At 43.7% G+C, this 26,973-nt stretch overlaps 1 protein-coding gene across 2 annotated transcripts; it reads right to left on the bottom strand.

Annotated features, from left to right (window-relative positions):
• Positions 1-658: 658 nt before the first annotated feature.
• Positions 659-23,685, bottom strand: LOC120573398 (gastrula zinc finger protein XlCGF7.1-like). Of its 2 annotated transcripts, XM_039823113.1 has the most exons (4): positions 23,461-23,685; positions 13,257-13,437; positions 11,622-11,735; positions 659-6,844 (listed from the first exon to the last, which is right to left on the bottom strand). In XM_039823113.1, the coding sequence occupies exons 2-4, from the start codon at positions 13,392-13,394 to the stop codon at positions 6,146-6,148; spliced, it is 951 nt and encodes a 316-aa protein (XP_039679047.1). In that variant the 5' UTR covers positions 13,395-13,437; positions 23,461-23,685; the 3' UTR covers positions 659-6,145. The 2 variants fall into 2 exon arrangements, with proteins under 2 accessions (XP_039679047.1, XP_039679048.1); XM_039823114.1 differs by lacking the exon at positions 11,622-11,735.
• Positions 23,686-26,973: the final 3,288 nt, after the last annotated feature.

Here is a 26,973-nt window from a genome sequence, read left to right as displayed (position 1 = left end):
ATTTCGGTCAATATTGAAATCACGATAATTTAACACGATTACTCGTTGACTTCTGGAAAGATTTTGTAATTATTGAACTTAAAAAACTGGAAAAAGTTAAATTAATCAACAGTAAAAAAAAACACACAAACAACTGAAATTTGCCTTAATACTTTTCTTATTTAAACTTTATTTTTTTTATTCAGAACACAAGAGAAAATAAGAGTTTACTGTAAAACGTAATGAGCTAAATAATAGTTTTTCTCGATTATTCTGTTTTTGTGATGACTGGGAGCCAAAATCATAATCACGATTACATTTCGATTAATTGCACAGCCCTATTTCAAAGACATTCATATTAATTTGAATTGTATCCACTTCTGCACATTTTCCTACAACTTCACCTTCTTCTTACACATTGAAGCCTGTAGTTCAGCTTCTCAGAAAACTCTCAAATATCATAAATGTTTGGTGTAATTTAACATTTTAATGAAATTTAAACTAATTTAACCCTCCTGATCTCTTCAGGTCAAATCTGAACCATTAACAAAAAGTTTCGATATCAGAAATTTGGGTTTCTTTCAACCAAATTGTCCAAAAACAATATATATAACGTGGATGATTCGATACAACTATTACTCTTCACAGGTAAAATAAAGGATCAGTTCACTCCTTTCATTGAATTTGGGTGTTTTATTCAATTATATAGCATATAATAAAAGAACTGATACAAGAACGTTGAAAACAGTGACCACAATATTAGAAAAGCTTTAAAAATGTGGGGAGAAAACCAAAAAAATCAACAAAAACATAAACAAAAGTGACAAAAACGTCTGGAAGGCTTCCAAAACAAGCGACAAAAGTGTCAAAACAGACACGTTGGGAAAAAAGATTTCATTTCAAATTTTGACCCAGAAAAACAAAAAGTTGCAGGTTGAACCATTTCCAACTTTTCCAACTACACAACATCACCTTCTTCTCACACATTAAAGCCAGCAATCTAGTTCAACTTTAGAAATGTAGCTTTTCACCATTCACAAGCATTTTCTGCAAAAATACATATTCTACTTACTCTTCAACAGAGTTTTTCCCTTTCCTATCCAATGAAAACCACATATCTCCAGATATGTGTTGATGTTGAATGTTGATGATAAACTGAAGGATAATATGGAGTCATAAGAGTGTCATAGAGAAGAATACACCTGCAAAATAATAAGAAACTTAATGTGAAAGTTCAAATCTATTCAGTTTATTTAAGAAGAGGACAGAGCAGATTAATAAAACCAATGATTATACAGGAGTTAAAAATCCCAGAATTAACCAAAAACTCCTAAACTTCCCCCCGAATACAACCAGCTGTTCTCATGTGTCTAATCCAATATATATATATATATATATATATATATATATATATATATATATATATATATATATATATATATATATATATATATATATATATATATACACACACACTACATTGGCCGCTGTTGTTTATTGGAGCGATATGTTGACACAGCAGTCATTTCCTAAGGAACATTGTGCTCGTCCTAATATATGAGTGTCTATGGAGGCAGAAGGTCTATCCACATTTAAAATCATAATTCCTCGCTGAATGTTCAACTCATTTTCAAGAGGTTTACTACAAATGCCAGACATGTATTTATAATGCAGAATACTTGGTTAAATTAAAAATGCTGGCTTTCTTACCAAAGTTTTCCCTAAATATTGTGTAGCTAGTGACAGTCAGCTGATTTAAGCCTTGATACAGTTTAAACAGGTGAGTTATATAACAGTTTATATGAAGGGTGAAATTAGCTTCATAGACCAAAACCATTTTTTGTACCAGGCTGTAAACATGTTTATTTCTAATGCAAAGTTTGGATTCTTTCACATGGGGGTCTATGGGGAATGACTCAAGGAAATGTTTAGTAACACACATAACAAACAACAAAGAGATATTAATAATCACTTAAATAATAACCTGACACAAGCTAACAAAAAAAAAGGAAGATGTGTTCAGAGTTTAAAGTTTAATCTATCAACTAGCATTGCTCTGCCTGGTTGTAGAGCTATCCTATTGGTGCAGAGAGAATTTGAAAGACAACCGTTTATCCCGCCCCTCGGATTGAGCCCTGACCAATGGTGAGTTCCCAGACCCAACATCTGGATGTGGGTCTGCCTTGTCAGAACAGTAATTTAGCTTATTGTTAGCTCAAAAGAAGGATTAATGTCACCTTTTGTGAAATTAAATTCAACGCTTTCGTAATAGTTAAATATTGTAAAACGTCTTTATCTGTGAAATGTTATTCCATGTTGCTTAGTTTAGCATTTATTAGTCTTTAAAGGACAAATCCGGCGCAAAATGACCCTAGGGGTTAATAACGTGTTCCGAGTCGACCGTTCTCTGGGATATGTTTTCATGCTAATCCAATATGACCAGTTTTAGTGCTTATAGTTGGGGGGTAGCATGTTCTATAATGCACTACCTTTAATACAGGGGTGTCCAAACTACATTTTTAATTGGCCCGTAGCAAATTCTAAAAATATAATGGCATATGGCCCACGCATGAAATTCGTGCTCGACTGTATTGTACTTCTTAGTTTTACCGCTAGGGGGAGCTACTGTCTTGAACAAGACAGCCTCAACACAAAACAAGAGCAGTCAAAGAAAAACTTTGTCCCAAAAATGGCAGATCCGAAGAAACGAAAAATAGCAAGTGAGTGCCATATTTCTTCAGTGAAGTCAAGGGGAAGTGTGTCTGTTTGATTTGTAATGCAACAGTTGCAGTGATGAAAGACTATCATGTAGGACCACACTATGAAACCAAGCATCCAGACTACCACTGGTGCTGAGAGAGAACAGAAAGTTAAGCAAATGGCAGCGAGCTTTGTTTTTGGGAACCAGAATGACCCACGTGACGCGTTCGTCCAATCAGCTGCCGGTTTTAATTTTTTTGGGCAACAATACAGATTAGCGCCGCCTGCTGTTATAGAGACGTATTACGTCTCGTCCTTTTGGTGTGTTCTGAGGAACTTTTTGGACCAACTCGGGGAGACGGTCGGCAGTCTGGTTGGTGTGTAACCACCTTAAAAGGTGTAAGGACGGGTAAGGACATTTGTGTCAAATGCAACTGACGAGATGGGACTTAAATGGGACAAACTGTGTGGAGTTACAGCGGATGGGGCTCCAGCAATGACAGGCGAACGCAGAGGAATGGCCTCTATGGTGTAAGACAGTGGAGCCACGGCTGTTAAAATGCACTGTATCATCCACCAAGAAGCCCTCTGTGCCAAGACAGTCCAGCTTGGCAATGTGATGGACACTGTTGTGAAAACTGTCAACATAATTCGAGCATGAGGGCTCTACCACAGACAATTCCAAGCTTTTCTATCTGATGTTGATGCTGAATACTCTACCACTCTGATGTGCTGCAGCTTTTTTCCCCCCTGAGATCAGAAATGGACCAGTTTTTGAAAGAGAAGGACCGGCCTCTTCATGAGCTGAGTGACCCTCTCTGGTTAGCAGACCTGGCTTTTTTAGTTGATCTTACTTAACACACTGAACAAGAGCCTACAAGGCAAAGATCAGCTCGTGCCACAACTTTTCGCACACATGAAAGCATTCGTGAAGCTCCGTCACTTTGAAATGCAACTACGCAACTTCAATGTGGCACACTTCCCCACGCTGTCCGAAATCAAATCTGCTTTTCCAAATGCCAAGCTTTCTGCTGAAAATGGGAAATACGTGTCTGTGATCACATCTCTCATCACAGAATTCAGTCAGCACTTAAAAAGATTTTTCTGTCATTGAGAAAGACATCAAAGTGTTCTCGACTCCCTTCCTGGTGCACACAGCAGAATTGGAAGAGAGACTCAAAGTAGAACTTATTGAAATGCAGTGTGATAATTCTCTGGAGAAGAAAAATCAGCTTCTCTCTCTACGCGACTTCTACCAAGGCTTGGAAAAAGACAAGTTCCCTCTGATGAGACACCACGCAAAAAGAATGATGAGTCTGTTCGGCTCAACATGCATATGTGAGCAAACATTTTCTGTGTTAACTCTGAATAAAAGCAGATTGAGAACCACAATGACCGACAGCCATCTCAACCACCAAACTGACTCCTGACTTGCCAGCCATCCTTCAGTCCAAAGCTCAGCATCACTGCTCCCACTGAGTGCAATGCTGCTCCCATTATAGATAAATTAGAAATATAATACACAGTAATCATGTGTTAATAAGCACAATTACTTCATTAGTTCACTCAATTAAAGTTGATAATATTTTTTAACAAACTATAGTTGGTGTGTTAACAACCCTAATAACTTATTTGCATAGCAAGCCTAAAATATACCCATCCCCTTATGTTTCCCCCTTTATACAGGGCTGTGAAGGGGATCACCACCCTGACTGAAGAATCAATCTGAGGCTGTGTTGAGAATCTCCCCCCTACTGAGTGGCCCAGCCCTTCCTATATTTTTCTGTATGTGGCCATTGGTGAAAAACGTTTGGACATCCCTGCTTTAATAGATTTTTCTAAAAGGAACCTCACAGTCCCTGTTTACAACAGCTCTGGTGATCTGAGTCTGTCTGTAATTTGACACAATGTTCCAAGATTCAGCAATTTCAGTTGCTTACATTTCAATTTGGGCTATAATCTAATAAACATAAAATGACCACCTTCTTCTCTGGGGACTACCAACCTTAAACTACCCAACAGTCTCCTGCTCTCCCTCTAACAGATCAGATAGAGACTCAGCCAAAGGTGGGAGTCTGACACCATAACCTCCTCTGATTGGCCAACACTATGTTTCTTGAGCCCCCCTAAAAAGGGTCTAAAATTGCCAATGGTCTAGAAATACATTACCGTTCACCTATACAGGCAGGCGCCATATTGGGAAAACAGTCAGGACCAGTAGAACCCTAACCCTTGTAGTTAGTCACCCATATATTTTAATAAACAGATATAATTCATGCATTCCCACGTAGTCACATTTCACAAACGACCCATTGGGAAACCACGGACCACGGGAGATTTCAAGTGACAGTTCAGCTCCCGCTGCACGGCGTTCGCCGTTCGACTGGTCTTGACTGTTTTTCCAAGATGGCGCCTGCCTGTATACATGAACGGTAATGTCTTTCTATACTATCTTTTTAATAAACTGTCTGTGCACTTACAAAGATCTCAATGCTGGGGTTAACATGTAGGGACCCTCATTATGCTACCGTGGAAGTGTGGTGATATTTTGAGCCTTGTTAGTGGTGGAGAAATAGAGATTTGTTTTTACTTTACCCTCTGCCCCGACTACTAGCGTTATGAGCTAATTAGCAGTTAGCACTAAAACTGATCACATTGGATTAGCATGAAAACAGATCCCAGAGAACGGTCGACTCGGTACACGTGTTAATAACCCCTAGGGTCATTTTGTGCCGGATTTGTCCTTTAAAGCAACACTATGTAACTTTTCTCTCTCAGTCCCCCTACAGGTTGGAAGAGGAATTGTCCCATTAAGATTATGTCTCATTGGAACTACAGATCAGCTACCCGATCTGGCAAACTTGCTTAGTTGGTTATAGCCGGTAGAGGGCAGCAAAGAGCCATTCACCCTGTTACAAGTTGATGAACCACTGAAACAATTTTGGAAACATTATTTTAAGTTGCAAATAGTTACTTTAGTTGTTCGTCCCAAGATGGCGGCGGCACAAACGCAGTTTAAACACATTAACTGGTTAAGTTATTTTTAAAGCAGCAGACATGTTCTGATTAAAGCTTCCCAGTTATGAATGCTTCTTTTCTTCATCTTAAGGGACAATAGACTAAATATTTCAGTAATTTGAGATTACCTTAGTAAACATTGATGGGATTTTTCAAATTAAGAACAAATACTCCTTCGTTGCAGCATTAGTTAAATAGCGCTACCAGTTGAACCCTGAACTCAAAATATTTCATTACAGGAATAAAAGCTAATTTTGAGTGGAATTAATCCCTTGAAAGGGAAGGAGCGTAATGTGTAGTGGTAGCCAGAATATCATCCATGGTGTTCAGAAGATAAAGTTACTGCTGGTCAGCCTTCAATGTGGAGAGAAGATCAGAATATAACAACTCAGCTATCAGGGCATGAGGAGGAGGCAGGAGGAAACAGCTTGGCTCTGAAACATGTTCACTACGAGGCAGTGTGAAGGCGCTGGTGAGCTTTAAGTGTACTACTCTGAGCAAAAGCTGCCCCACATTGATCACACCCATACGGCTTCTCTCCTGTGTGGATGCGTTGGTGAGTTTTAAGGCTACTATTTTCAGAAAACATTTTCCCACATTGATCACACCAGTACGGCTTCTCTCCAGTGTGAATCCGCTGGTGAGAGTAAAGGCTACCACTACGAGCAAAAGTTTTACCACATTGTTCACACCAGTACGGCTTCTCTCCGGTGTGAATACGTCGGTGGATTACTATTTCACTACTCCTAGTAAAGGTTTTACCACATTGATCACAGCTGTAAGGTTTATCTCCAGTGTGAATGCGTTGATGTCTGTTTAGGGTACTCTGTCGTTTGAAAGCTGTCCCACATTGATCACAGCTGTAAGGTTTATCTCCAGCGTGAACGCGTTGATGGCTTTTTAGGTTACTCTGTCGTGCGAAAGCTGTCCCACATTGATCACATCTGTAAGGTTTATCTCCAGCATGAATGCACTGATGTGCTTTAAGGTGACACTGGTGTATGAAAGCTGCCCCACATTGATCACAGCTGTGTAGATTCTCTCCAGTGTGAACTCTCTGATGAATCTTTAAATATGCAGAGGTTTTGAAGGATTTGTCACAGTGTTGACAGTGGTGACGTTTGGGTCCCTTTCCTCCTCTCAGTTTCTATAACAACAGACAGAGAGACAGAGAGAGAGAGAGAGAGTTATTGAACAACCTTCTTTAAACCCTAGACATGATCTCACAATTTGAACTCTTCATAGAATAATTTATGACAAAATGAAGGAATATATGTGCAGTCTGCTGACATGTTAACAAACTGCTCCAAACTACTCTATTGTAGTCCAGCCTTTACTTCAGAAACAAATGTGGGTTACTTTGTATCACAAGTTATAATGCTAGCCAATCTGCTAGCATGGCATGCTCTCGTACTCTGCTTCTGACTGGCTAGTAGTCCTTACCTAGGTACTGTCAGGGCATACCCTCATACTCTGCTTCTGACTGGCTAGTAGTCCTTACCTAGGTACTGTCAGGGCATGCCCTCATACTCTGCTTCTGACTGGCTAGTAGTCCTTACCTAGAACTAGGTAGGTACTGCGCATGTGCGACTCCCAACAAAGATGGAACAGAAGTGAGATGCCTCACTCTTTGGCTAAAACAGAGAGCTCAACGCAAAGGGTGAAAGATGAGCTGAATATCCATCCATCTTCGTCCACTTATCCGGTATCGGGTCGCGGGGGTAGCAGCTCCAGCAGGGGACCCCAAACTTCCCTTTCCCGAGCCAAATTAACCAGCTCCGACTGGGGGATCCCGAGGCGTTCCCAGGCCAAGTTGGAGATATAATCCCTCCACCTAGTCCTGGGTCTTCCCCAAGGCCTCCTCCCAGCCTAGGGAGGCGCCCAGGGGGCATCCTTACCAGATGCCCGACCCACCTCAACTGGCTCCTTTCGACGCGAAGGAGCAGCGGCTCTACTCCGAGATTCTCACGGATGACTGAGCTTCTCACCCTATCTCTAAGAGAGATGCCAGCCACCCTCCTGAGGAAACCCATTTTGGCCGCTTGTACCCTGGATCTCGTTCTTTCGGTCATGACCCAGCCTTCATGACCATAGGTGAGGGTAGGAACGAAAACTGACCGGTAGATTGAGAGCTTTGCCTTCTGGCTCAGCTCTCTTTTCGTCACAATGGTGCGATAAATTGAATGTAATACCGCACCCACTGCGCCGATTCTCCGACCAATCTCCCGCTCCATTGTCCCCTCACTCGCGAACAAGACACCAAGGTACTTGAACTCCTTCACTTGGGGTAAGGACTCATTCCCTACCTGGAGATGGCACTCCATCGGTTTCCTGCTGAGAACCATGGCCTCCGATTTAGAGGTGCTGATCCTCATCCCAACCGCTTCACTCTCGGCTGCGAACCGATCCAGTGAGTGCTGAAGGTCACAGGCCGATGATGCCATCAGGACCACGTCATCTGCAAAGAGCAGCGATGAGATCCCCAGCCCACCGAACTGCAACCCCTCCCCACCCCGAATACGCCTCAATATCCTGTCCATAAATACTACAAACAGGATTGGTGACAAAGCGCAGCCCTGGCGGAGGCCAACTCTCAGGTGAAATGAGTCCGACTTACTGCCGAGAACACGGACACAGCTCTCGCTTTGGTCGTACAGAGATTGGATGGCCCTGAGAAGGGACCCCCTCACCCCATACTCCCGCAGCACCTCCCACAGTATCTCCCGGGGGACCCGGTCATACGCCTTCTCCAGGTCCACAAAACATGTAGACCGGTTGGGCATACTCCCAGGCTCCCTCCAGGATCCTTGCGAGAGTAAAGATCTGGTCCGTTGTTCCACGACCAGGACGGAATCCGCATTGTTCCTCTTCAACCTGAGGTTCGACTATCGGCCGAACCCTCCTTTGCAGCACCTTTGAGTAGACTTTACCGGGGTGGCTGAGAAGTGTGATACCTCTGTAATTGGCACACACCCTCCGGTCCCCCTTTTTGAAAAGGGGAACGACCACCCTGGTCTGCCACTCCTTTGGCACTGTCCCAGACTACCACACAATGTTGAAGAGGCGTGTCAACCAAGACAACCCCTCCACACCCAGAGCTTTAAGCATTTCTGGACGGATCTCATCAATCCCCGGGGCTTTGCCACTGTGGAGTTGTTTAACTACCTCAGCAACTTCCACCAGGGAAATTGACAACGATCCCCCGTCATCCTCCAGCTCTGCCTCTAACATAGAGGGCGTATTAGTCGGATTTAGGAGTTCCTCAAAGTGCTCCTTCCACTGCCCTATTACCTCCCCAGTTGAGGTCAACAGTGTCCCATCCTTACTGTACACAGCTTGGATGGTTCCCCGCTTCCCCCTCCTGAGGTGGCGAACGGTTTTCCAGAAGCACCTTGGTGCCGACCGAAAGTCCTTCTCCATGTCTTCTCCGAACTTCTTCCACACCCGCTGCTTTGCCTCTTTCACGGCAAAGGCTGAAGCCCTTCGGTACCTTGCAACTGCCTCTGGAGTCGTCTGGGATAACATATCCCGGAAAGACTCCTTCTTCAGTCGGACGGCTTCCCTGACCACCGGTGTCCACCACGGTGTTTGTGGGTTACCGCCCCTTGAGGCACCAAAGACCCTAAGACCACAGCTCCTCGCCACAGCTTCAGCAATGGAAACTTTGAACATTGTCCACTCGGGTTCAATGCCCCCAGCCTCCACAGAGAAGCACGAAAAGCTCTGCCGGAGGTGTGAGTTGAAAGTCTGTCGGACAGGGACCTCCTCCAGACGTTCCCAATTTACCCGCACTACCCGTTTGGGCTTACCAGGTCTGTCCAGAGTCTTCCCCACACCCTGACCCAACTCACCACCAGATGGTGATCGGTTGACAGCTCAGCCCCTCTCTTCACCCGAGTGTCCAAAACATACGGCCTCAGATCAGATGAAACGATTATAAAATCGATCGTTGACCTTTGGCCTAGGGTGCTCTGGTACCAAGTACACTTATGAGCATCCCTATGTTTGAACATGGTGTTCGTTATAGACAATCTATGACTAGCACAGAAGTCCAACAACAAACAACCTCTCTGGTTTAGATCAGGGAGGCCGTTCCTCCCAATCACGCCTCTCCATGTGTCTTCATAGTTGCCCACATGCACTTTGAAGTCCCCCAGCAGAACTATGGAGTCCCCCACTGGAGCCCCATGCAGGACTCCACTCAAGGTCTCCAAGAAGGCCGAATACTCTGAACTCTTGTTTGGTGCATATGCACAAACAACAGTCAGAGTTTTCCCCCCCACAACCCGCAGGCGTAGGGAGGCGACCTTCTCGTCCACCGGGGTAAACTCCAACGTAGCGGCACCACGGCTTGTTATCCACACCGCCTCACACCCTGGGCAACTCCGGAGAAAAAGAGTCAACCCTATCCAGGTACAGTTCCAGAACCACTGCGTAGAGGTAAGCCCCACCAGATCTAACCGGTAGCGCTCCACCTCCCGCACAAGCTCCGGCTCCTTCCCCCACAGAGAGGTGACGTTCCACGTCCCCAGAGCCAGCGTCTGCTGCCCGGGTCTGGTCCGTCGAGGCCCCTGACCTTCACTGCCACCCATGTGGCAGCGCACCCGACCCCAGCGGTTCCTCCCACAGGTGGTGGGCCCATGGGATGGAGAGATGGATGCCATGTAGCTTTTTCGGGCTGTGCCCGGCCGGGCTCCGTGGCAAACCCGGCCACCAGACGCTCGCTGACGAGCCCTCCGTCTGGGCCTGGCTCCAGACGGGGGCCCCGGGCTTCCTCCGGGCAGGGTCACTCCATCCCTTCCTCGTTGTGTCATGGAGTTTTGAACCATTCTTTGTCTGGCCCCTCACCTGAGACCACTTTGCCTTGGGAGACCCTACCAGGAGCACAAAGCTCCAGACAACACAGCCCTCAGGTTCATAGGGACACACAAAACTCTCCATAACGATAAGGTGATGGTTCCCGGAGAGGACGAGCTAAATATGATGCATAAATATCTCTCTCCCTCCCTCTCCCTCGTATGAGATAAAATATACATTTCCTAAGTAACATTAACTCCCACTGCTCGCTTTTAAGGAAAAGTGTACAGCTGTTTGTTTCTGCAAATGACAAATGACTCCAACGGTTTCAGTCAAGAGCAGTAGTTCATAAATGTATATTTTTAGACTAGCATTCACTCGGTCGGCTATTATCTGCCACTTTAGTTTTTACAGAGGCCGAGTATACTTCTCTACATATTATATGCTTTGCATCCTCGTATATATGGAAAAGAAAGACAGTGAAGAACTTGGACTCTGAAATCTAGAACCTATAAAGATAATTACATGATAAACTCAATGCACACCGTAAACATGACTGTAACAGTGTAAAAAAAAGCAAAATATAATAATATAATATACATAATAACATTGAATAGGACTTATATGTATGTATATGTATATATATATATATTATTAGAGATGCAACGATAGTTTCACATGCTTGGCGATGATGACCGGCGAGCGGCAGGTCAGTCTGACATATGGCGATTTCATGCCGGTCAATACACCGATTACAACTTTCTAGGCCGATTCCGATTAACAATTTTTCATGGAGTTTGACCAGCCGATACCGATTTTAGCCAACTCTGATTTCACTTTACAGCACACACAAATATTTATTTTCTATCTTTTCTTTAATAGAAAATTATTAGTCTTCATTAAGGCAATATAACAGCACCAATGACTGTGACATTAATATTTTATATTATATATCCTATACTACACCCTAGTGGTCAGAATGTATATTGTAGACATTTAATCAATAACTTCAATGGGCTCCTACAACTACCTTTCTACACATTTGATCTCTAAGAACAGAATGATCCACAGAGCCTCGACTCTCTTCCTGGTTTCTTTAGAGTGGTTGTTGTGTCCTGAACACTGACCTGAACATGGCTGCTATCAGAGTCCGAGTCTGCTGCTGGTCTTCTGGGGACCTCGTTGGTATCAGAGACACAGTCCCAGTCCCAGTTCTGGTTGTCCTCCATTCCTCTATTGTCCTGAAATCCAGCAATGGTCACAATGTTAAAATAATAACAGGACTTAACTGAATAGCAATATGTACCTGTAGCCAGGCCCAGACGGCGGGCTCGTCAGCGAGCGCCTAGTGGCCGGGTTTGCCACGGAGCCCGGCCGGGCACAGCCCGAAAGAGCTATGTGGCACCTATCTCTCCAGCCCATAGGCCTACCACCTGTGGGAGGAACCGCTGGGGTCGGGTGCGCTGCCACATGGTCAGGGGCCTCGACGGACCAGACCCGGGCAGCAGACACTAGCTCTGGGGACGTGGAACGTCACCTCTCTGTGGGGGAAGGAGCCGGAACTGGTCCGGGAGGTGGAGCGCTACCGGTTAGGTCTGGTGGGGCTTACCTCTACACACAATCTTGGTTCTGGAACCGTACTCCTGGATAGGGGTTGGACTCTTTACTTCTCCGGAGTTGCCCAGGGTGTGCGGCGCCGGTCGGGTGTGGGGATACTCACTAGCCCCCGACTGAGCAACGCAACATTGGAGGTTACCCCGGTGGACGAGTGGGTCACCTCCAAGGTTATTATAGTTTTGCATTTTTCATTTTTATTTCGTTTTTACTTTTTGTTTTCAAATTCAGTTTAGTTTTAATTAGTTTTTAAAGCTGTTTTGCTAGTTTAGTTTAGTTTTTATTTTTTGAAAATGCTTAGTTTTAGTTTAGTTTTTATTAGTTTTAGTCTTTTTTCTAATATGGGTTATTTATTGGGGACAAGATTCAAAAAGGTCAGAAAAAAGTATTGTGTAATAATAACTCAACAAAACCCTATGTTAAATGTTTAATTTAATTAAAATAGCCCCACATCATCACATACCCTTCACCATACGTAGAGATTGGCATGGTTTTATTTCAGTTAGCCTAATAGCTGGTTTGATTTGAGCTGAGAGATGATTAGTTCTGACTCTGGGGACAACAAGTAGACCTGTCCCAGACCCCCTGAGAGGTCTGGGTGGCTCATAGCAGATCAGAAATGTATTTTGGCCCTAAACCGTTTAGTGATTTATAAACCAGCAAAAGTATTTTGAAATCAATTCTTTGAGGCACTGGAAGCCAGTGTAGAGACTTCAGTACTGGAGTGATGTGATCCAAGGCCAATGAATGAATTACGTTAACATTAAACGGTTTGTGGCAAAGGCTCAGTCTGTGGGAATAAGCCACTATGGTAGCAAGCCAACAATAGCCATGTTAGCTCTTGTTATCGCTAATACTTTGGGTACATCTGCAAGACTATATTAGCCTAGAAATCTAGACCACCCTAGTGGCAGCAAATGTCATTTGCAGCCAGGGTCATCTAGCAACTCTCTGTTGGCTTGGGAGCTGGAAAAACCAAACTCTAGTCTGGTCAATTACACATTAAGCCGTTAAACGGTGTGCCGATGGACTGCACAGGTTGGTGTAGTGAGCGGCCACTGGAGCCAGGGGATCAGCATATGCTGCTGTACCACAGTGGCTGACCATCAGCTGTTATTTAGAGTGGTTGCTGTGTCCTGAAAACTGACCTGAACATGGCTGCTATCAGAGTCTGAGTCTGCTGCTGGTGGTCTCCTGGGGACCTCGTTGGTATCAGAGTCCCAGTCTGCTGCTGGACTCCTGGGGACCTCGTTTGTCCGGTGCTCCTGGTTCTGGTTGTCCTCCATTCCTCTCAGATCTCCACTGGGGCTGCTGGACTCACTCTGGATTCTGTTCAGTCCAAATCAAATCATGCAGAGATATTCAGGAGCTGCTGTCTCCTCTCGTTCTCCTCACATCCACACACAACTAAAAGAACAACAAGAGAAGCTGTTAGGATGACTATCAAAGACTTGACAGAGTCCCTGGAGTCTTCTTCAAAGCTAGTTTACTAGCAGCAAGGAATCTATTACTGTTCATGCACCTCATGAGTACAGACACTGACTGCCGATCCCCCTCAGCAGCTGATTTTTAAAAGCAGGTGACACCCATGGTTACATAAAACACAAAGTCAGGGGGGCGCGCTGGCTCGGACATACACGGCGCTGTCATATGCATATTAGTACGAAGTGCCACAGCAATAAAATACAATGTGCCTTAGCACTCTCTCAGCACCAGTCAATAATAACAATTTTAAAACATAATAGCATTTAAAAAAATCTAGAATATCCAAACACAATATACATACTCCTTCCTGTTGTGCTATCGTTCAATAACCTTATTACCTGGAGGTAAAAACTATCCCTAAAACATGTTAACGCCTGTTAGAAAGTCCTGTATCCACCTGCAGATAGAATTGCAGAGGCCCAGGTCTAACAGCTTAGATATTAAAATGGAAGGTCTAATAGTATTAAAAGGTACTGCTATAATCAACAAATAGCATCCTGACATACTTATCCCTGCCCTCTAGATGTTGGAGTGCAGTATGTAAAGCCAGGGATACAGCATCAGCCACAGCTCTATTTGATCTATTGTAATGGATCAGTTAAGGCAGGGATGCTGTTGTTGATATACGTCTTCACAAGCTGTTCAAATCACTTCATAATCACAGAAGTCAGCGCTACAGGCCTAAAATCATTCATACAGGTGGCAGTCGTTTTTGTAGGCACAGGAATTGTAATGGATTTTTTTAAACAATTTGGAACCACACAAAGAGAGAGTGACAAGTTCAAAATGTCAGTGAAAACAGAGGCCAGTTGACTATAACATGTCCTTAAGACTGGTGGAGTAATCCATCAGGCCCAGCAGCCTTCCCTACTGTCACACATTTAAAAACTGTACGTGTGTCGATGACGGAGACCTGATGTGTTTGCCTGCTGAACAGATTCCCAGTTGGAGATGATGATGTGTGTGTGTGTGTGTGTGTGTGTGTGTGTGTGTGTGTGTGTGTGTGGTGTGTGTGTGTGTGTGTGTGTGTTCCTAATTGTAAGTGCTCTGACGTGCACATGCCCAGAAGGAGATGGTCTCAGCGCCAGTGTCTCAGCAGCACATTCAAAATGAGCATAACATTTTTTCAAGTCGTCTTGGAAGGAAGCAGTAGTTGTTGTTGTGACGCCACTAGGTTTGGCCTTGTAGCTATAGTAACCGCTTGTAGGCCTCGCCAAACGTGCCTAGAGTCCCCTTCAGAACAATATCGCTCCATCTTGTCCCGGTGATGTTTGTTAGAGGACTTGATTGCATTCCTGAGCTCGTATCTCGCGGTTTTATAACGAGCATCATCCCCAGATGTAAAAGCCACTGTCCTCTCACCACGGTTTTTCAGTTGGGTAAACACAAAAAGGTACGCCTGGGAATACAGCTGTCCACACAGAATTTAACATAGTCAGTAACTATATCAATATGAGACAGAAAACAGAGCTGTGCACTAGAGTGACGTGCCGACGTGTAAGGTGAGCGTATTGTGTCACTTCCGGTGTTCCCGTGTTACAAACGCTAGTTTGCTGCTCCGGCAAAAACTTACTGAACTCTGCTTCACTGTTTAAATTAGCAGCTATTTGCCTGGATTGCATTTGAATTACAATTGTTTTGCTCAAGCACTTATACTTAGCTTCACTTACAGCGACTGACTCGCTGAATTTACAATTGTTAAAACACTGTTAGCTACTTTAGCTTAGCTTTAGCAATGGCTAATTCCTCTCCCTCTCCTGCTCTTTCTTGCTCTGTGTGTCAAATGTTTAGCTATTCCCCTGCCTCCTTTAGTGATAACGATACATGTAATAAATGTAGTATATTCGCTGTTTTGGAGGCAAGGCTTAGTGAATTTGAGTAACGGCTCCGCACCATGGAATCAGAATCGATATGCTTCCGTAGCTAGCCAGCACCATGTAGTTAATGCGGGCCAACATACTGTAGCTTCTGTAGCTTCTGCTAGCTGTCCCCCGGCAGACCCCGAGCAGCCGGGGCGAGTGGGTGACTGTCCGAGGGAAGCGTAGCGTTAGATCTAGACCAGGGAGTGCACATGATGACGGTCGCTCTAAACCGAGCGGCTTCGCCTCTCTAACAGGTTCTCCCTACTCAGTGATACACCCGCTGAGAAGCCAATTCTGGTTATTGGGAGCTCTATACTGCGATATGTGAAGCCAGCAGCCCCGGCGCCGCAGTAGGCCTACCTACGGTCATATGTGCCCCGGGGCTGGAGCGGGCGATATAGAAACCCATCTAAAGCTGCTGGCAAAAAGAACCGTAAATACAGTAAGATCATACTTCACGTAGGTGGTAATGGTCGTAAATCGGAGATCACTAAAATGAATGTTGAGTCACTTTGTGCATCAACGACAACTGTCGGACTCAGTAGTTTTCTCTGGACCCCTGCCAAACCTGACCAGTGATGAAATGTACAGCCGACGTCATCCTTCCACCGCTGGTTGTCGGGGGGTGCCCAGCTAATGATGTGGGCTATGTGAATAACTGGAGGGCGTTCTGGGGAAAGCTCGGTCTGATTATGAGAGACAGCATTCATCCCACCTGGGACGGTGCCGCTTTCATATCAAAAATCTGACCGAGTTTATCAGACATAAACCATGACAACCCAAGTTTGATATTAGTAATCAGAGGTGCAGTGCTAGCGCCCCTCTGTGCTTCCGTTGGAGCAGTCGCCCACTCATAGTCTAATAAGCACGGTGTCTGTCCCCGGCTCAGATCGGTTAAATCAAAGGTAAACAAAAGATGCGCTATACTTAACAACCTAATTGGAATTAAAACGACTGCAATAGAACAAAATAGGAAAATTAGATGTGGACTATTAAATATTAGATCTCTGTCTTCTAAAGCAGTATTGGTAAACGAGTTGATATCAGATGATAACATTGATTTATTTTGTCTTACTGAAACCTGGCTGGGCCATGAAGACTATGTTAGTCTAAATGAAGCCACTCCTCCCAGCCATATTAATACTCAAATTCCTAGAGGCTCAGGCCGAGGAGGGGAGTTGCAGCCATCTTTGATGCAAGCCTGTTAATTACTCCTAAACCTAAATTACATTATAACTCATTTGAAAGTCTTGTTCTTAATCTTCAACATCCAAAATGGAAAACATTACAGCCAATTATATTTCGTTATTTACAGGGCTCAAGGTCCGTATTCTGAATTTTTATCTGAATTCTCAGAGTTTTTATCATGTTTAGTCCTTAAATCAGACAAAGTACTTCTTGTAGGTGATTTTAATATCCATGTGGACGTTGACAATGACAGCCTTAGTACTGCTTTCAACACATTACTGGATTCAATCGGTTTGAGTCAGAGTGTGCACAAGGCGACGCACTGTTTTAACCACACACCCTCGACCTTGTGCTGGCATATGGTATTGAAATTGAGGATTTAATAATATTTTCGCAGAATCGGTATTATCAGATCATTCTTTAATCACTTTCGAATTCTTACTACCTGATTATATTAAATTAGATAAAAGCTCCTACACCAGATGCTTATCTGACAGTGCTATAGCTAAATTTAAAGAAGATATTCCAACAGCATTCCAGTCTATGTCGGTCCCTTAACATAACAGAGGACCTCTATGTTAACCTCAGTCCCTCTCAAATTGATGGATTTGTAGGCGCGTACTTGCGCACATGCCTACGGACGACCTTAGACCTGCCGGGCTCCCCTGAAAAAGAAGATGATGAAGCAAAGGAAACTAGCACCTTGTTGGTATATACGAACAAACTCGCAGATTGAAACAAACCTCGAATGTAAGTGGCGTTCCACCAAGGTGGAAGAATCTCTTTGGATTGGCAAGAATGTCTCAAAACCTATAGGAAGGCCCTAAGAAAGGCCAGATCAGACTATTACTCATCACTAATAGAAGAAAACAAGAACAACCCAAGGTTTCTTTTTCAGCACTGTCGCCAGGCTGACAGACAGTCACAGCTCTACTGAGCCATCTATTCCTCTAGCTCTGAGTAGTGATGACTTCATGAGCTTCTTCAATGATAAAATTACAACAATTAGAGATAAAATTCATCACCTTTTACACTCAACTTCTAACGGTTCACCTTTAAACGCAGAGTCGTTAGAAATAAAGACTAGTCTCGACATTTACTTAGACTGCTTTTATCCTATAGACCTTCAACAATTAATGTTAAAGATATCCTCAGCTAAGCCATCTACCTGTCTCTTGGACCCCATCCCAACGAGACTACTCAAAGAAGCATTACCTGTGGTTAACACCTCATTACTAGATATGATCAATATGTCTCTATTAACAGGTTATGTACCACAGTCATTTAAAGTAGCTGTGATAAAACCTCTTCTGAAAAAACCCACCCTGGATCCTGAGGTCTTAGCAAACTATAGACCTATATCTAACCTTCCCTTTCTATCCAAGATCCTTGAGAAGGTGGTTGCTAATCAGTTATGTGATTTTCTACATAGCAACAGTTTATTTGATGACTTTCAATCAGGATTTAGAAAGAATCATAGCACAGAGACGGCACTGGTGAAAATTACTAACGACCTTTTCACTGCTGCAGACAAGGTCTTGTCTCCATTCTTGTTTTACTAGATCTTAGTGCTGCATTTGACACAATTGACCATTCAATCCTGTTACAGAGATTGGAACACTTGGTTGGCATTAAAGGAATTGCTCTGAGTTGGTTTAGGTCTTATTTCTCTGATCGATCTCAATTTGTGAATGTTAATGATAAATCCTCCAAGCCGCCTAAAAGTTAGCCATGGGGTTCCTCAAGGCTCAGTGCTTGGACCAATTCTATTCTCCTTATATATGCTTCCTCTAGGCAATATTATTAGAAAACACTCAATTAACTTTCACTGTTATGCGGATGACACCCAATTATACTTGTCAATCAAACCAGACGAAACCAGTCAGCTAGCTAAATTTCAAGCGTGTATTAAGGATATAAAATCCTGGATGACCTATAATTTTCTGATGTTAAACCCTAACAAAACTGAAGTTATTGTGCTGGGCCCTAAACACCTCCGAACTTCATTATCTAAAGATATAGCTACTCTGGATGGTGTTGCCCTGGCCTCCAGCACCACTGTTAGAAATTTAGGAGTTATCTTTGATCAGGATATATCCTTTAATGCCAATCTAAAACAAACTAGACAAACAAACTGAAAAACTAGTCCATGCATTTGTTACTTCCAGGCTGGACTATTGTAATTCCCTACTATCAGGTTGCTCAAATAAGTCTCTTAAGACTCTCCAGCTGATCCAGAATGCTGCAGCGCGTGTTCTCACAAGAACTAAGAAAAGAGATCATATTTCTCCTGTATTAGCTTCTCTGCATTGGCTTCCTGTTGAATCCAGGATTGAGTTTAAAGTCCTTCTCTTGACCTACAAAGCTCTAAATGGTCTAGCACCATCATATCTAGAAGAGCTCCTAATACCCTATTGTGTCCTACTAGAGCTACGGCTCCCCAGAATGCAGAGTTACTGGTGGTACCTAGAGTCTCTAAAAGTAGAATGGGAGCTAGAGCCTTCAGTTATCAGGCTCCTCTCCTATGGAACCAGCTCCCGATCTGGGTTGGGGGGCAGAAACTGTCACCTCATTCAAGAATGAACTTAAAACCCTCCTATTTGACAAAGCTTATAGTTAGGGAGTGAGGAGTTGCAGTGTTCACCTAACTGGCCCAACTGCTTCTCTTCATAATTGTTAGATTAATAATACATAACAAAGTAGAGGGGCAGGCCAGCCAGAAACCCAGATCCGGCAGGGGAGAGTTCTAAGCCAAAGGCTACCTCTCCTTACGACCTGTCTCTCTTAGTTACGCTGTTATAGTTACGCTGTTATAGTTCTAGACTGCCGGGGGGACTTCCTTCCTTTGACACACTGAGCTGCTCTCTCCTCTCCCTTTCTATTACTGTTTCTGTTACTTTTATTACTATTACTATTACTATTTGTGTGCAGCCCGTCCCAGAAATGCTTGTTACTAATCCTAGCTTCTGGGGAGTTTACTCCCCGGAGTCCTTATGCTTTTTCCCCAAGCGTTTTCCTTGGAGAACGTTGGCACCAAGACCCTGGTTGCAGCTGTCCCCGTGGTCCTGCTGACACTCCTGCTGAGCTCAGCGTGCCTCCGCAATGTCATGCTGCGTGCGCGAACCCTGCAGCTTCCCGCTACATCCAGTCACTGTTCCATTATTAATGTGACTACTATCGCCACTGTTCATCACACCCCAACCGCTTCGTCAAACAACGCCTACCAAGAGCCTGGGTCTGTCGGAGGTTTCTTCCCAAAAGGGAGTTTTTCCTCGCCACTGTCGCACTGCTTGCTCTTGAGGGAATTACTGGAATTGTTGGAATTGTTGGGGCTTTGTAAATTATAGAGTGTGGTCTAGACCTACTCTATCTGTAAAGTGTATCGAGATAACTTATGTTATGATTTGATACTATGAATAAAATTGAATTGAATTGAATTGAATTAGAGGTGGGCGATATATCGTTTAGACGATAATATCCAAATTGTTGTCTGGACGATATGCAAAATTGGGATATCGAATATTTCATAATTTGTGCAATCCAACCCCGCAAACATGAAAAGAGCTGAAGGAAGTTAAAGGAGAACTCCGGGCAATTTTTACGTTAATCTTGATTGCTACATGTATATGAGTAGGCCTACTGTCGATAGCAAAAAAAACGAGCCGAGTCGGTGCTAGCAACACGGAGCTGCTGCAGCTAATGCCGAGAGCTCCACTCAGCTAAAACAGCAGTTATGGGGGCATAGGATAAAGAGTGCCTTTGTGCGACACAAAATGCAATTAAAATATCTGTGCAACATTAACAGGGCCCTTACATGACAACAAGATGCGTTTAGAAACTTAGCCATTGTTTAAATTCACCTTCCCTGTTAGCTGCTAGCTGCTGTCTGGGATGAGTGAGTGTGTTCAGCCAGGCTGGTAATAAATAAATAAAAAGAAATATCGAGATATTCATTTTTGTCAATATCTCCCACCCCTACTGTGCACGTTAATAAATCTGAACATCTATCTAATCAACCAATCACATGGCAGCTGCTTCAATGCATTTAGGTGGTCCAGGTCTAGACTATCTCCTGAACTCCAGACTGAATGTCAGAATGGGAAAGAAAGGTGATCTAAGCTGCTTAGAGCGTGGCATGGTTGTTGGTGCCAGACGGGCTGGTCTGCTCAGTTACTGGGATTCTCACCCACAACCATTTCTAGGGTTTACAAAGAATGGTCTGAAAAAGGATAAACATCCAGTATGCTGCAGTCCTGGGGGGCCAAAATGCCTTGTTGATGCTAGAGGTCAGAGGAGAATGGGCCGAGTGATTCCAGCTGATAGAAGATCAACTTTGACTCAAATAATCACCTCGTTAACCGCGGTATGAAGCAAGGCATTTTGTGAAGCACACAACACCGAACAACCTGGGGGCAGCTGGGCTACACCAGCAGAAGACCCCCCGGGTACCACTCATCTCCACTAACAATAGGAACATGAGGCTACACCAGCAGAAGACCCCGGGTACACTCATCTCCACTAACAATAGGAACATGAGGCTACACCGCGAAGACCCCCCAGGTACCACTCATCTCCTCTAACAATACAAGGAACATGAGGCTACACCAGCAGAAGACCCCCCAGGTACCACTCATCTCCACTAACAATAGGAACATGAGGCTACACCAGCAGAAGACCCCACTGGGTACACTCATTCTCCTCTAACAATAGGAACATGAGGCTACACCAGCAGAAGACCCCCCCCAGGTACCACTCATCTCCTCTAACAATAGGAACATGAGGCTACACCAGCAGAAGACCCCCCCGGGTACCACTCATCTCCTCTAACAATAGGAACATGAGGCTACACCAGCAGAAGACCCCCCAGGTACCACTCATCTCCACTAACAATAGGAACAGAGGGAACATGAGGCTACACCAGCAGAAGACCCCCAGGTACCACTCATCTCCACTAACAATAGGAACATGAGGCTACACCAGCAGAAGACCCCCAAGTAACACTCATCTCACTAAAATAGGAACATGAAGCTGCACACAGCAGAAGACCCCCAGGTACCACTCATCTCCACTAACAATAGGAACATGAGGCTACACCAGCAGAAGACCCCCCCGGGTACCACTCATCTCCACTAACAATAGGAACATGAGGCTACACCAGCAGAAGACCCCCCGGGTACCACTCATCTCCTCTAACAATAGGAACATGAGGCTACACCAGCAGAAGACCCCCCCGGGTACCACTCATCTCCTCTAACAATAGGAACATGAGGCTACACCAGCAGAAGACCCCCCCGGGTACCACTCATCTCCTCTAACAATAGGAACATGAGGCTACACCAGCAGAAGACCCCCCGGGTACCACTCATCTCCTCTAACAATAGGAACAGGAGGCTACACCAGCAGAAGAACCCCCGGGTACCACTCATCTCCACTAACAATAGGAACATGAGGCTACACCAGCAGAAGACCCCCCCGGGTACCACTCATCTCCACTAACAATAGGAACATGAGGCGACAATTTGCACGAGCTCACCAAAATTGGACAGTTGAAGACTGTATAAATGTTGCCTGGTCTGATGAGTCTCGATTTCTGTTGAGACACAGAATGAGAACATGGACCCATCATGCCTTGTTACCACTGGGCAGGCTTGTGGTGGGGGTGTAGTGGTGTGGGAGATGTTTTCTTGGCTCACTTTAGGCCCCTTAGTACCAGCTGAGCATGGTTTAATGCCCCAGCCTACCTGAGCCTTGTTTCTGACCATGTCCTCCCTTTATGACCACCATGGACCATCCTCTGATGGCTACTTCCAGCAGGATAATGCACCAGGTCACAAAGCTCACATCATTTCAGATTGGTTTCTTGAACATGACGATGAGTTCGCTGGACTAAAATGGCCCCCCCAGTCACCAGATCTCACCCCAATAGAACATCTTTGGGATGTGGTGGAACAGGAGCTTCGTGCCCTGGATGTGGATCCCCCAAATCTCCATCAACTGTAAGACCCTCTCCTCTCAGTATGGGCCAACATTTCTACAGAATGCTTCCAGCACCTTGTTGGATCAATGCCACCAAGAATTAAGGCAGTTCTGAAGGAGAAAGGGGGTCAAACAGGGTCTTAGGAGGGTGTTCCTAATAATCCTTTAGGGGAGTGTATATGAATGGACTGTTGCTACTTTGCGATTGATTGAGTGGCAGATGAATGTTCTGTGACACTGATTGATAAACAATAGTTAGGCTACTTTTCATATTGTAGTGTAATAATAATATTATAATAATAATAATAATAATATAACTATATAATATTTATAGTTTGACTTAGGATGGAAAATAAGCAGCTTGTGTTTTTGTATCTGGTCCCATTTGAAGATAAAGCCCTGTTCTGACTGTATGCAGACTGTAGCTGGATCTGCTCTAGTGGTAAAAAGACCTGACAATCACTCTGGAAGTATTACGCCGATAACATTTTTCAGACCAGTATTGTGTAACATATATTTAATAAAGGACAATTAAATATCTGGAATATAAATATATATATTATCTGTAGTGGGTTCTCATTTTTAATAGATCTTTATGGTGAATGTTGTAGTAAAACTCTGACTTTCAGTTGTCACCCTACCAACACACAAAAAAAAAAAAAAAAAAAAAACACACAAAACACACACACACACACACCCCCCCCCCCCCCCCCCCCCACACACACACACACACACACACACACACACACACACACACACACACACACACACACACACACACACACACACACACACCTGGAATGCTGCTAATGCAGTCAGAGGAGCAACACACGGAGCACACCAGAAATCATTGAGTGTCGGCGCATGCGCAGCTCAGCCTTCTCCTCGCTTTGATCTCCGTGATAAAGAGCAGTCATTAGAGGCTTTACCTGAGTGTGTGTGTGTCTTTACCTCGAGCTCTGTCTCCTAAAACGGTCCAATAAGATCAGCAGCTAACACACTACACAGCTATTCTACCGCCAGCACGAGACATATAGATATATCACAGGGGAACAACGGCACTTCCGCTTCCTCCTACTCAGAGCTTTTCACAATAAAAGTTTAAAATGAAAGAAGGCCAGTGGCGCCGCCTGCAGCTCAGGAGGGGAACTACACACACACACACCACACACACCCACACACACACACACACACACACACACACACACACACACACACACACACACACACACACACATCACATTACCCCCCCCAGTCCTTATTGGTATAGAGACACATGTCCCGTAGCTCTTCACTGTGAGAAACATCCAGTAGAGAGTCATGAACTCAGCAGAAGAAAAGAGGCTGAAAGCAGCTTTAGCTAGTTAACTAGCAGTTAAGAAATAGATTTTGTAGCTTTTTTTATTTCACCATTCAACATGCAAGTTTTATTATATATAAAAAAATATATATATTTTGTTTTAAATGTTTAGCTGATTAATTGTTTGGGTTGTTTGAGCTTCTCCCATCAGACAGGCGCTACAGATTACCCAGAAGTTACAGAGAGCCAAAAAACATACGGAAGAGGGAATAAGAAGAAGAAAAAGCAGAATAATAAAGAACTGAATAACAATAGTTGGAATGCTGCTGAATCTGTTAACTGGTAAGTTAGTTCAGTCATATATGTAAGGAGTAGAGACATTTCTCCTAGTCTGTGTGACCTTTCTACAGAGTTAGTTAACTGGTCCCTGATCAGTCATATATGTAAGGAGTAGAGACATTTCTCCTAGTCTGTGTGACCTTTCTACAGAGTTAGTTAACTGGTCTCTGATCAGTCATATATGTAAGGAGTAGAGACATTTCTCCTAGTCTGTGTGACCTTTCTACAGAGTTAGTTAAAATCATCTCAGAACCCCTAAAAATAAAGTCCTTATTGTGATAATGTGAAATCGTTTATATTATTGCTCAAACTAGTGGCGGTTTTTGGCACGGGCGAACCGGGCAGCTACTTACCTTAAAAATATATATAAATAATCCTCTGTGCCGCAAAAGGTTTTTTGTTTCTTTTTTTTTTTGTTTTTTTTTATTTTTTTTTTGGGGGTGTGTGGGGAATTGGCAGACCAGCGCCCCCAGCAGCTGCAGGCGCCCTGCTTGCTGAGAGAGGTCAACACCCCCCCCCCCACACTTTCACAATGAAATGGACTAGTCCGTCCCACAGAGCGCCGCAGCGCGAAAGATAAACACACGGTGACAGGAGAAATGGGAAGTACACAGAGACGGAGCAAGACGAGTCTAAACGCTCTAAACCTTTCTTTTATGTCAGTGGTCTAAACGCCAAAATGTAAAAAAGTTACCCAAGCAGCTCAAAGAAAAGAAAAAAGCGAAAAGACATGTTTTCGGGAGTAGCAGGACCTTCATCAGCTCCCGTGGCCGATGATAGCGGTGCTGGTGTCGGCTACAGTGACCTGCACAGTGAGGAGGAGACTTTAAGAGGAGAGGGACAGAGATGAGGGAGTGAGGCTACAACCTGCGGTAGGCTAAGCACAACTCCCCTTCAAACACTTAACCCCTTGATAAAACTGAGTGGTGGACAAACTGTTGATGATAACACTACAACAATAAAAAAAGTAGGCATGCTTTACTGTATGATTGCATTAGTAGCCTATTTAAACGTTGCACATCATGCAAACGTTCTTAACGAGAATTGTATGTTTTCTATCTGCATTGGCAGACAAAAAAATCATAATACACCAATTCAAATTATAGCATAGGGCCTCTCGAAATGATAATCATAAAGCAAGCTACACATACAGTACAGGCCAAAAGTTTGGACACACCTTCTCATTCAATGTGTTTCCTTTTTATTTTCATGACTATTTACATTGTAGATTCTCACTGAAGGCATCAAAACTATGAATGAACACATATGGAATTATGTACTTAACAAAAAAGTGTGAAATAACTGAAAACATGTCTTATATTTTAGGTTCCTCCAAAGTAGCCACCCTTTGCTTTTTATTAATAAGGAAGGAAACGTCCACTAATGAACCCTGACAAAGCACACCTGTGAAGGTAAAACCATTTCAGGTGACTACCTCATGAAGCTCATTGAGAGAACACCAAGGGTTTGCAGAGTTATCAAAAAAAGCAAAGGGTGGCTACTTTGAAGAATCTAAAATATAAGACATGTTTTCAGTTATTTCACACTTTTTGGTTAAGTACATAATTCCATATGTGTTCATTCATAGTTTTGATGAATCTACAATGTAAATAGTCATGAAAATAAACACATTGAATGAGAAGGTGTCCAAACGTTTGGCCTGTACTGTATATATAGCTTGTTTTATGATTAATTAGGAGTATACAGTTTTAGTGTATTAATAAATGGCACATTGTTGAAGTATTTAATGTGTCAACTCTCACTGATTCTTGCTTACTCATTACATGGCATTAGTAGTTTTAGGAGTAGGTATACATATTCAGGGGAGGGCAAGGACGGGTACAGCTTTATCAATACTAAACAGTTGTACAGTTTTATTCCCTATTTTGAATATTGGGTGTTCCGGAGGGGTCTCGCCCGTCATTCAACACAGCCAAAGCTATGAATTCTAGCATATTTTTCAGTCCCCTTTCCTCCCCCCCAGTCCAACGCCCCTGGGTATGTGTGCTGCAATAATCATGCTTTGTAGTTTCCATCTTTTTTCACAGCAGATGCCTTGAATCTGTTGATAGTTTGTCATAATTGCATGTCTCAATCTGTCTATTTCTTTCCCCAAAACTCACAAGAAGTCATGATTTAAGGGTTTAAAAAACAAAAAAATCTTACAGAAGCATGCCCCCGAACCCCCCTAGCTTAACTGCTATCAACTTTTCATTAGGGGCTGAGCACCCCCAAAGGTCAGATCCTAGAATCGCCCCTGTATGTATGTATGTATGTATGTATGTATGTATGAATTTGCTGACACTGTTCTTGATTGTAAAAGGTTTATTACATCAAAGAATTCAGCATCAATTTCCAAGCTGATGCAGAAACTCGGAGAGACGACAGACCTGGTCCCAAAATATGTCTCTCTGAGCTTCTGCTGTTGAAACACGGTATATATGCTCTGGCGTGGTGTAACATAAGATATTATGGGGGGGGGGGTAGAAAGCAAGAATTGACAAAGCCCATATAGGTCTCTAACAGAGACATAAGGTAGAACAAATTCCATACAGGCTCTTAACAGAACATGAATAGAGCAAGGTTGTATCTTCAGATACTACAACTTAAACCAGCTTAATGTGATTCCTTTACTGCTAACTAAATGTTCTAGTCTCTGTATCAGGATGGAATGGTCAAAAAGTGTCAAATGCAGCACTAAGATCGGTTGTTATT

Source organism: Perca fluviatilis, chromosome 14, assembly GCF_010015445.1.
Source record: "Perca fluviatilis chromosome 14, GENO_Pfluv_1.0, whole genome shotgun sequence".
Classification (NCBI taxonomy): Eukaryota; Metazoa; Chordata; class Actinopteri; order Perciformes; family Percidae; genus Perca; species Perca fluviatilis.
The sequence above is the reverse complement of the archived record's forward strand: the minus strand, read 5'-3'. Positions and strand labels throughout refer to the sequence as shown.